The 12,567-nt window shown below is 39.9% G+C and overlaps 1 protein-coding gene across 6 annotated transcripts in view; it reads right to left on the bottom strand.

The window, feature by feature from the left end:
* ANKRD17 (ankyrin repeat domain 17) overlaps positions 1-12,567 on the bottom strand; it is a 96,631-nt gene that overhangs the window by 34,473 nt on the left and 49,591 nt on the right. For all 6 annotated transcript variants that reach the window (XM_075039386.1, XM_075039379.1, XM_075039362.1 and 3 more), the window contains exons 6-13: positions 12,093-12,326; positions 9,963-10,057; positions 4,500-4,737; positions 3,724-3,915; positions 3,232-3,341; positions 2,294-2,381; positions 1,186-1,313; positions 564-707 (exon numbers count right to left, since the gene is read on the bottom strand). In XM_075039386.1, the coding sequence (XP_074895487.1) occupies positions 564-707; positions 1,186-1,313; positions 2,294-2,381; positions 3,232-3,341; positions 3,724-3,915; positions 4,500-4,737; positions 9,963-10,057; positions 12,093-12,326 (1,229 nt within the window). The remainder of the gene's footprint in view (positions 1-563; positions 708-1,185; positions 1,314-2,293; positions 2,382-3,231; positions 3,342-3,723; positions 3,916-4,499; positions 4,738-9,962; positions 10,058-12,092; positions 12,327-12,567) is intronic.

Genomic DNA, 12,567 nt, shown 5'->3' on the forward strand with positions numbered 1-12,567 from the left:
TTTCTCATACTCTAATCTAGTTATAATTCAATAGAAGGTAAACAAAACCTGTTAGAAAAACAGACTTTAATGGTGACTAGTAACATTTAATACATTTTTTAACATGCTGAGTTCAACAGTTGTTAATTTGAGATCATCTGACATCTATATACTTTGCATTTTTAACCTAAGAAATTACTTGCCAAACAATACTCATCTCAGCATGGTACAGCGATACGCTATGGTAAAGCAAATACAAGCCACAATGGGCTCCAAATGTAATTCTGAAGAGCCTCATTAAAGCAGACCTTTTCACCTGCTGGGGTTTTTTTTCCCCCCATCATTTTTTCCTATAATATTTATAGAGCATTAAGAAGAACGATGAAAGCACTACGCGATCACATTCAAAGTTTTCACCACTCTCACGACAGCTCGAGTAATTTTCAGTGCGTTCACCTACAGTTCAGTAGTTCATGAAATGACATGACTGACTCTTCTCTCATCTTTAAACTCTTGAGAAAGCTGCAAGAAGAAATGCAGAAAAAGCCCCACGAATGCACAGACAACCAGCCCTTAAATCTTACCCTATTTAAATCATGGGATGGTGGGGTCAGCTGAGTAGCATCAGGTGGAGGAGCAGAAAGCAAGTTGTTTGGATAATCTAGAAGGTAACAAACCACACTGGTATGACCACCTTTTGCTGCCTCTATTAACATAGTTGATCCATCCTAAAAAAGGGAAAGATCACAGTGTTAGAAAACAGCATCATCAAAACATGACAACACAAGTGTTTTGGGAGACATGACACACTGCTTTAATGAATATTCATTCAATCCGCATTAAGTCCACATCTAAACTTAAGGACTCTAAGTATTAAAAAAAAAAAAAAAAAAAGAAAAGAAAAGAAAAGAAATTGTACTTTAAAATTTTCCTTCCACAATCATGACCTTACAACTGGAGCGCAACCTTTACATTCACAGTAATCAATAGACCTGCACTCCTCCTAACTCCAACTTCTATAGATATATTCATGAGCATAATGCCTGCTTGTGGGAATACCAGTTCTGCCATCTTCCTTCTACTGAAATCACGACACGTTGGGTCAGTTGCAGAGAATACAAAAGGAGCAAATTCACTCGACTCTCGTTAGTTTTAAGATTAATGAAAGACCACCCCAGAGGAAAGTAAAGTAGTTGAGCAACAAACCTTCAATCTGTGCGTAGGATCAGCACCATGAGCTAGCAGTAACTCCACAACTGCCAAATGACCTCCAGCACAGGCCAGCGACAATACGGTATGATCATTGTTAGCTGTGGTCCTATTCACATTTGCTCCTTCAAAAACAGAGAGGGTAAGATTATTTAAAAACCCTTCAACATGTTCTCCTCTACCAAAAGTGACATGAAGTTAACTTTTTTCTTAAATATGAAAACATTTCTCCATGGCTGCAGACTTACGACTGACAAATTAAATTGAACATCCAATTATTACTATCATCAGAAGACCATTCAATATGTCACAAAAAGAAAATCAACCCTACCTGGACTAGCACTCCGAACTCACTAATCAAATGGCTCCGTTATAAGTGTGGAACATTGCATAGCAGGTGAACCTATTGCTTTTAAATTTGCCAGCAATTGTGCCAGGGCTATGCCTTTTTTAAAAAAGAAAAAAAAAAAAACAACCCAAAAAAACCCCGCTAAGATCCAGCGCACGGATCCACGCATCTCAGCACCAGCAAGCAGATGATTAATCGCAGCTCTGCTTCTTTCCTCTACAACCTACACAGGGAAAATTACATCACACAGGAAGCTTTAGGCCAATCCTGCTCCATACATGAAAGGTGCAAGAAAAATCCATCAATATAGGCTCAAGAGAGCAAAAACAGCAATTCTGAGCTCTGTATCAACTCTATGCATTCAACAGTGATGTAAGGCTGGAGCTAATAGTTCTGACAGCATCAAGCAAGTTACAGTCAAAACTTCAAAACAAACAGGCACTTGAAGTTAAACTTCTGAAGAGACAGTGCTCAAAAGCTGCACCAGGAGCATGGAGATACCCAGTAACCACTACTACTGTTGCTGCTTTTACTAGGAATTAGAGACTGGAATATTATTAATTTTAGAACTAGCTGCAGTTCCCACTAATCTCACCAGAAACCAGAGGTGATCATTACATGCCTACTTTGAAAATCCATGACCTACTTCAGTTAAAATATTTGAAACAAATCCAAGGAAGTTACACTAGTACTGACATGCTCTTAACTTTGAGTATTTCTAACAGCAGGAAAACCAAAACCTTTTCACACTCTTACCTTTGCTAATCAAGAACTGAACAGTGCAAACATGACCTGCCCTTGCAGCTTTCATGAGAGGAGTTCTTCCACCTTCTGATTCATGCTCCTACAGCAAATAAAGAAAGGCTTAAAATTCAAAACTCAAAAGCAGCACACGTGAAAGGATGCAATTCAGCCTTCTGGGTTTTTCGAATGGGAAGACACCAGACACGGAAGGTCGCTTTTTACCATTTCACAAACTATAGACATAAAAATTTACCTAACATGTGAACTGACTGTATCTCGCAGACAGATGAAGTTATCTGCCTACCTTTGTACAGGTCTGAGACTCCTGGACAAGAAACACTCAAGCACATGGTGGGGATTTTAGTTAATCAAAATGTGTTCTGTCATGCTTAACTTCAGTTTTTGGGAACATACTGGTGTACAAGCCTATTGAAATGTAAAAATCTATTTACCTCTGTCATCTTAATTCCATTACGGTACACTAAACAGTCACATGAGAACAGAATTACCAACCGTTTGCTGCATAAGGAACAGAACAAATTTGCAGGTACAAGTACTAACCCATAATCAGCTCAACAATTCAAAGCAGAATACCATTCAGGACTGCACATGACAAAAGAACAAAATCCCCTATTTTTCCATACAAGCAACCTTGAATGGCTTGGAAATGCTTTAGACATCAACCACCAAAGTACTGTAACTGACCTAAGCACTTTCAGGTAATTGAACAGCCTAAAATCCATTAGAAAAGCATCACCAGTTCTCACTTAGTTAAAAGAAAAAGGTCAAAAGATAATTTGAATACAACTATAACAATTAACAGCAAACTTGTTAAGTGTTCAGCAATAAACATGGGACCAAAAAACCCCCATAATAAATAAATAAATAAATAGACCTTTATAATTTTATTTCCTAATTAGATATTTTTTTTTAAGAAGGTAATGACTTACCAGATCTGCACCTGCCTGAAGTAAGACATCTGCTACATCAGTATGGCCATTTTCACAGGCATATGTCAGTGCTGTGTCACCTGTTGCTGTTGTTGCATGCACATTAGCCCCTGAAGCAGTAGGAACAAGCACATAAGCTTCATGAGGTTCATTATAGAAAATATGCACGTCTCTTCATAATCTTTACCATATCAGACAGCAAATTTTTAACCTCCCCCTTCCAATCCAACATGTATGAATTTGACAACTTTATCATACTCTAGAGAAATAAAAAACCCAAACAAACTAGAAGTTCCATTCCAAACAAGTTTACATCAACTCAATCTTCAAAAGCTAAATTAGGGTCCAACTAATAAATTACTTAAGGTTTGACAAACCTTTGCAGTCAATTTCAAGAAGCTGCTAATGAATATGGAATGAATATGGGAAAAGATATTCTTCTTAAAGCTTATATTAAGTCTTTACAAAACTGTTAACAAAATTCCTCCATACCTGCAGCTAATAAATATTTAACCAGCTCCAAATGACCCTCTTGAGCAGCCTCCATCAAAGGTGTGGAACAACCAAGTTCTATGTCAGCTCCTGCTTTAATAAGAAAGTCTGCCACCTCCAAAAAACCTCCACAGCAAGCCAGAGTTAATGCCGTTTCTTGCGTCTCCTCTGTTTGAGCATTGATGTTTGCTCCTTAAAACAAAACACAATACCAAAACCACACATTCATCAGAAAACACCAGTCACTGAAACCATTATCAGCAAACAAAGCCATTTCCTGATGCACAAGGCATCTTCTTACTACGTATCTCATTTCTTGAGCTGCAGAAACTTTCTTCTAAAATCATAGCATACCAAACGAAAATATTTCAACTTCATTTAACTACTTTGGAAACTATTCTGAGGGCCTCAAAGCACTTCTCTACACCTTTTAAGCAATAACACCATCTCAAGATATGCCAAGGCAGACCACAAGTTACCCACGTAAACTGTTCACTATTCTATGTCTGTCTGAAAAATACAAACCTGTACTGAGGAACAATTCAGAATGACCACTTACAAAGTCAATGAGTAGAGCAAAGGATATTTTGCTAAAAACAAAACAAATGAAAAAAAAACCACCAACTGCTCAAAAAGGGGGCAGACCACGGGGAGTTCACAAGTTGTTGAAGGAGGACACAAAAATTACAGTAACTTAGCTTTTTTTTTTTTCACCCCCCCCAACATATGCAGTTGCCTCTTGAATTACAGTCCACGGAAGGCACCACAATAGTTACCTTGACCAAGTAACAGTGCCACCATCTCTTCATGGCCTTCTCTAGCTGCTTCCATTAGGGGTGTGTATCCTTCATCGTTTACCTCTTCCAAGTTAGCTCCACGTTCAATTAACAAAGCTGCCAGTTCGACATGCCCACCACAGGCTGCCAAAGTCAATGGAGACTCAAAAGAGTCAGCAGGCATGTTCACCTGAGCTCCGCTGTCAAGAAGTAATCTTGCCACTTCCACATGGCCATCCTAGGAATTCAAAAAACCAAGACCAAAAGACCATCAAAATAGAAAAAAAAATGCTATTTTCCAAAGCTTTAAGTAGCCACCAACTCAAGAGTCCCTCGGAAGACACAGAAAGCAACAAGTGAGTAAAGAAGTAAAAAAAACCCAATAAAAGTTGCTTAAAAGTTTTCCTAAATATTTTCCCTAAGTATTTGGATAAAGGCTAAACATGAACTCTTAAATAGGCACCTGAAGAAACTTCAAGCATGGTTTACTGGACCTGTTCAATTCAAAACGAAAATATTGCGAACCACATATCACGCTTCGCCTGCTGATGCTCTAAGTAGCAAGCTGGTCAACTTCTTCATATCAGACTCAAGTTCAAGTGTTCGGGATCAGCTTATTGGGGCAGGGGGCTGGGAGGTGGGGGGTTGGGGGGTTGAGGGTGGCAGGGTGGAACAAAACACAAACAGTTGAGAAGCAGCTCAACTCTACTTTAGAAGCCTACCTCCTCCACAAGAACAATACCGAAATCCTCTAACACCCAATACTCCTCTTTGTTAAAGACTGCAGATGCAGAACCGCACGTGTGAAATTATGTGAGGAACACGAATTCTAAGTTACCACTCAAACCTACTTCTTTTTGTGTTCTGCCAACAATTTACTACTAACAGCACAAGCAGTCTAATAAATACAGCAGTATTACTAGAATTTCAGAAAAAAAAAAAAATTTCTCTTACATGTAAGAACAGGTTTTGAAGTTCTCCCTAAAGACTACAAAACCTTTACATTACAAACAAGTCACTGAACGCCAATGCTCCCCCCTTGGTCAAGGAGAGGGAATTTGGTTTTAAATTTAACATGCAGTTGCATCATTTGTTAAATACAGTGTATTTTAGTTATAAAAACAATGCATGTCAGGAATACAGTTTGTCCTAACGTCCATGCAGTCTGTTAGAAGATAAGATTTAAGTTTAACAATTTTGCTTCCTTCCTTTCTTAAAAGCAAGCCATGCACGATGACACTGCTCGCCTCTTGGCTCCTGCAAAGCTATTTCACTGCTGAATTTAATAGCAGAGTCAGGACTTAATTTCTCCCTCCAAGAGAAGAGCCAAAACCAAGACCATTTGTCAGGGGTTCCTCGTACATCACAGGAGCCACCTGAACTACAGCCTTCTCTTGCAGGGTTTTCCAGATACCATTATCAAGTTGTCAAACTCGTTTTACCAAAAGGTAGCTCCTAAGTTTGCTTTCTTCCTTTAGAAACAAAGAAAATATTTGAGTGTATGATCTTCGTCATGTTTTTAGTATGCCATAAATTCAGGAACTATTTGAAGTGGCTTTTCAGCTATATGTTTACACTGGAGGCCTGACAGTAACTTATCCAACTGCCATTCAATTCTGCTTTGGTTTAGACAGAAACAGAGACCAGCTTGGCCACTGTGGTCCAACAACAGCACAAACTCTCCAAGCTGGTTTGCTCCAGGAGGAAATTGCCATCATTCAAACTTGGGAGTAACCATAATGGAAAAGGTCTGACACACAAAACACAGGAGGGCTGCATATAAAAAACAGCAGCTTACCAGGAATGCAAGGCTATCCCAAGGTTGTCATTGACCAAATTACGCCTTGATCTCAGATTAACTAATAAGAGGCAGCATATCGCAGCCATAGCCATCCTCGCCAAGCTAGAAACCACAGCCCCAAAAAGCTCTTTTCCAGACAAAACACAAAACTGCATCTGACATTTTTGTGCTTCGTTTTCTTAAGTGTTTTAGATATCCAGGGAGCAAAGCACGATTTCCTCTCAGAAAAATATCTAGGACATTAACTAGGACATATTCACCTTTTACATGAAATGACAATACTATTTTAGGGAAAAACTCCAAGACTCCATAAAGAATCTTTCCTCAGGGAAACACGGAGATGGTGCCTCAACCATCAGGCTCTGGCAAGACAGCTCGCAAATCATCCCCGACTCGCAACAAGCATGGCAAACAGCAGTATGAAGGTATGCTTCTAAGGGCCAAGCAGCCTTGAGAAGAACTGCTGGTGTTTAACCACACAAGGAAATTCTATCCATGCTTTAACAGACCTTGCAATGGGGTGGTGCTGTTCAGCTCTTCTGCAGCAGCTGGAAAAAGCCTCATAACTGCTATTAGATCACAAAAAGTCATCTGACACATCTACACACGCGCACCAGGCGTATTTTAAAGTTCAACCGCTGTGGGCAACCAGTACTCAGCCCTCACTGTACTGCAGTAAGAGGAAGTGCCAACTAGACAAACCTGCTCTTCACTCCCACAAGGCAAGTCACATTGCCCAATGACTTATTTGCATTAAACCAATGTTAACTGCTGCCTATAAAAAAAAAGCTCTCGGTCAGAAGTCTTCCCCAACGCCTTGTAGGACAAGGTTTAAACAGTTTCACTGGCTCGTACGTAAGTGCTATGCCACATACAAACAATTCATTAACATATATTCGAGTTCAATACTATTCTGGAGAAGGTATTTTTCTTCAGCTACTTAAGAGCAACAACTGTTTCTGCAGAAAAAACATGCCGAGATGAGAAGCTCCTGCACTGCTTTATTTCAGCCTGCAATCTTTTTAAGTACTGTTACAGAACGCTGCTCCCTCTCTTAAGCAGAGCTATAGTATGGAGACTCTCAACTACCTGCCAATTCTGAGCAGCAGTGTGGAAATGCCTATTTGGGAACATTTTCCTGCAGAAATAAGGGTGACAAGATTTTTTTTCCTATTGCTCACTAAGTCTTAATAAAAAAAAAAAAAAACAAAACAAAACACACCACCCATCGGTTTCAACATTTCTGCGAGTCCGATGGACTTCTGTTACACCTGTTGCTGGAGGAAGATGGGGGTGGGAAGAGGGTGGCAAGGGAAAGAAGGCTTGCTCCGTGGAATAGCAGCTTTCTCTGCAAATTTCTGATCTGTCAAGAAGCCGTCCTGATGAGAAGGCGACTGCAACATCAGACAAGATGATTTTATCGTCACCTTCCAGGGAACTCGCTGCAAGGACAAGGCCCATGATATTTATGTGGCTATCTATTAAGATTTCAGACAAGGAGATAAACAATAGCTGAATTCCTGTTTATCTGCATGGCTTTCTAACGACTTCTTGAGAAGTATAATGGTTTCTGTTAATGATTCCCATATCTGAGGCCATTAACTTCCTTGAATAGACCTAACTGGCTGATTTTAGAGCCATTACAGTTATTTCAGGGAAGGGAAGACTAAATAAGGATTTGCGGCACTCCTCTACGGCCACAGATTGACAACGTGACACTATACAAGGCTAATGACATGAAAAACCTGACCCGTGAGAAATCTATTTTGAGAGGAAGGTAAAAAGGAAACTTAAGAGACAAGTATTCAGTTTTACATTTAAGTTCCATATTCAGATGAAGGATTTGCAATAGGGTGGCATAAGGGATAAACTACTGACCTACCTAAGCATGCTGCAGCTATGCATCTTAAATAGTAGAGGAAACCTCTGCAGTAAGCATTGCCCAACAGCCTACTGCAATTCAGGGTCACAAAGAAAACCTGGGGAGTCTAGAAATGGAGCCTAATTCTGCTCCATTTTGTTTCATTTTCATTTCTCCAGCAGGAAATGTTTCAAAACATTCTCAGCTCTAGAAACACAAACTGACACCGCCTGGATTTTTCATTCTGCTAGCTTACACCTGCCAACCCTTGGTATGGTGCAGGGTTAATAAACTCATGGCACTGTATTCATTTCTCTGAGAGGGGGGTACCGAAGTCTAAACAATTCCTGGAGGAGAAATGAAGGGAATAAATGGGCACATTTATTCCATCATCAAAAGAAATCTCCGAAGGAAAAGCCCAAGCAATTGAATCCCATTACCTCAGATAATAAATAAGTATCAAATAGATATGTGCTTTAAAGAAGATGCAGATGTATGAGACTTATATAGCTGTTCGAGCCTAAGAGTACTTCAAACAGAAAAACTACCTGAAGACATCAGTTTCGCAAGTTTTCTTCACCACAGAAGCCTGGAAAAATCCTAAGTCCAGCATCAATTATACGCTTCCAGTGTTAAAAATGTAGCCACACAAGACATTTTCAAGGGAAAGCTTCACATGTATTTGTCTTCTACGACATTATCCAAAAAACAGAGTGGTTCTCAGAATCTTACTAAATTTTATAAAAAAGTAATCTATTCTACACTGTCATTTTACAATTGCCTCAAAGGGCAAAGCAGCAACATGAAAGTACTCTTATTAGTAAAAGGTAGCAGTTTCCCCTTCCATTTCCTTGTCGCTTCCCAAACAGCTTTTGATCCTGTGTTTTGAAGGAGCACGTGCCTATGCGAACCATACTGAAACAAGTTGCACACGGACACCTAAACATAACCACCTACAATGAGAAAGAATTTAGCTTACAAACTCTTTAAACATGACTCCAATTGCCAGGCTGTGACCATATTCACTGCTACGTTTAGCACCTTAGAATTGTTAAAAGCATTTCAACAATGACTGAGAATCTTCCACTTGAAGTTATTTAATTTGGAGATTCCTGTATAAAGGCATGTCCCATCGTAAACTGAAAGTTGCTCACTCAGAAGCCTGAAAAGTTACACAAAGAAGAAGAAGAAAAAAAAAATCTGTTCAAATAAATTACTATTATTTACTTTTGGCTATCTCTTGAAGTCATTCATGTCTCTGAACCAAGCTCACAAAGGTATCTGTTTCAAACCAGGCCTCCATGATTATCAGAAGGGCAAAAAGCAAAGAGCAATTGACATACGACAGCACAACGAGAGATGTAGCCTACAGAAGCTGCTTTGGGACAATGAGCACAGCCTTATCCACTGACTTCCACCACTTCAGAAAAAAAAAAAAAAAAATAAAGTGCAGCTAGACATATAGAAACCTACTTATTCTAAGGATGGGTTAATAGAGCTCTTTTGCTAATGCTCACATGATGCGAGTTTTAGCTGATGTCTCTTAAGAACTCAACTACTTTTGTTAGCCACGAGACGAATGAGTTCAATTTTGCTGTTTTAGGAAGTACTGTTTTTCGACCAGGTATTGTCCCCACCCCCCCCAATTTCTTCTGCAAAAGGCCCATCAAGTACACAGGAGAACTGAACCATTACATAGTTAGGTTCTGTACCAAAAGGAGGCCAAAAGGAATCCCTGTTCATCTTCAGGAACAGAAGAGAGAGTACATAAGCCTTACTGCTCAAGCCATACATCTCTTACCATGCAAGCCTCCATGAGAGCAGTATGCATTTCATCTGTCTTGTGTTCCTGGTCTGCACCAGCTTCCAGCAGAAATCTCACCATTTCTAGATGGCCTGTATGGAGAAAACATTTAACAGATAAAACCTACTTTAGAAAGCACATTTCACAAGTCATAGAAAGGGTCTAATACACATACTGAAGGTAATAGAAGGCCATGTTACAACATTAAAAAAAATCCCATGAAACACTCTTGAAAAACTTGTTTGTATCTATCTATGCATTCAATGCACAGAGCAACTTAACAGTGTGGTTACTATAAATACAATCCAATTCACTTAGTTTCTAAAAGCATGTCTGCACTACACACATTCATTGAGGTGAAATGAGAGCTAAATAGAACACACTCCAGAAACTTTACCATGATGATATATTTTGTGCAAAGATATTCGGATTTTTTTTCATCAAAAGAAAAAAAAGAAAAAAAACACAGGTTGGTTTTCTGTTGGGGGTCAGGGTTTCCCCTCTACTTGCTTGACATGAAGGATTTAGGATTACTGTTTTTATAAGTGGTGTTGTAGCCAGGCCCAGAGCTCACACCGGCCCTCAGACCATAAAGCATACCAAGCAGATAGACCTTCACACTTCCAAGCATCCTCTTAGGAATTCCACCATCTATAGGAATCCTCCATAGATAAGGACACCTCACACCTTGTTGAAAGTATTTGCTCTCAACTGCTCCATTAATTCAGAGCTGTAGTTCACCAAGTCCTGTATGTGTGCCAAGTTCAGTCAACTTTGCTACACAGTTATGACCAACACAATATGCAAGCATATAAAACCAAGTCAAAGAAAATAAAATTGCCGCTTCATAGGTCAACATGACCGTGGCTAAACCTTAAAACTAGAACTACACCTAGCAACACCACAAATACCACAGATACTGCTCAATAGGAGGCTATGTTGCCTTTTCACCCTTCCCCTGCATTTGGGAGAAGTTAGTGACCTTCTTGGTCCCAAATATCACATGTCATTCCACTACAGGAAGCAAGCAACATGAGAAAATAAAAAGCTTGTTTTTATGCCCTAAACATGAGATTTGGAGCAATACAGAAATGCACAAAAGATAGACGAGCCACATAGGGGTAAGGTGAAAAACATAAAAGCCTGAATATCTTCACTTCTGCGCCATGTATCACAGTGAACAACTGACTAAGCACAGACTTCTCATTTTTCACCTCTGCTTTCCAGCCTCACTTCAGGATTCAGAGGCCAAGCACATTTTCTCAGGGAGGGAATGTTTTGGGGTCCCACTCCCCTCTTTCGAACACAAGCCTTTGCTCCAACAGCCACCACCAAAGGAAATTACTGCGGCTTATGAGGGTGTCCAGCAACAGTGAACCAAGAATTTATCAAGGCAGCTAAAAGAAACATGAATGAAAGACTAAGACCATCTTCTACTCTTCTGCTGAGGTGCCACAGAAGTACCTCCACCAACAACATCAATTACTCAGTAATGCCAAGAGCCACTCTAACAGCTCTAATAAAACATGTCCTAAGTGCCTATAACAGCAACTGCTCAGCCGTGTGAACACCTTTGGCCTCTTTAACATGTTCATCCCTTTCTTGGGTGATGCAAGATAGCGGCCTAATGCTCCAAGGGAGGCAAGAAAGGCCTGTTGCCTAAGCACTGACGCCTAAAAGGCAAGGTCCTAGATTTTGCATGTTTCCCAAGTGCCAAGTCCTTTAAAATTAAGTGATTTCTGTATCTAAGCAGAGGTATCTTGTATAAGACAGCTGCAATACAGAAAGTTTACCATACTTACTCCATGGTAAAGCGTATTAGTTCCTCGTCTCCCAATTCATTTAACAGAGAAATCTTTTAAAGCATCATAATGATTCAGAGAAAAGGTTTTTATCTTGGTAATTACACTCTCCACACTGATCATCATTTTACATACGGCGCATACATGCTACATGGTATCACAGACAGGAGAAAAGCATTAGAAAGTGTCTATTCATAACCTTTAAATTCATTTTGCCCAGGACAGCAAGGTTGAATAAATACATATTTGAAAAGACTTTTCACACCTGTCACACTTTTCCACATTTGTTAGACCTTTGTAACAAGTATGGTACATGGTACTATACCTTTGTAGCAAGCCAGCGTAAGCGCGCTCTCCTTGAATTCATTGGAATGCGTGTTTATGCCTGCTCCATTTTCTAACAGCACTCTGGCCACTTCCACATGGCCGGCACTTCCCGCTTCCATCAGAGGAGTGTGACCGTTCTCATTATGGTCCTCAATACTAGCGCCTGATTCCAGCAGTACTTTCACAACATCTACATAGCCTCCAGCACAGGCATATGTAAGGGCTGTATTGCCTGAAGACGGAAGACAAAAAAGTTTGAAAAGAGAATTTGATAGCATTTCTACACCGGGAACTTCCACTTATGCTCCATTTCATCCCTTTTACCTGGCTACCTTACAGAATAGGGTTTTTTCAGGCTACAGACCAAGAACTACAGGGAGGGGAAAAACAAGCAAGTAACTGCACAAAGTAGCTCAGTGCTGACAGACTGAAGATCTCCATGTGCCTGGTGACTCTGCTGATTCACTTATCTT

This window comes from Buteo buteo, chromosome 1 (genome assembly GCF_964188355.1).
Source record: "Buteo buteo chromosome 1, bButBut1.hap1.1, whole genome shotgun sequence".
Classification (NCBI taxonomy): Eukaryota; Metazoa; Chordata; class Aves; order Accipitriformes; family Accipitridae; genus Buteo; species Buteo buteo.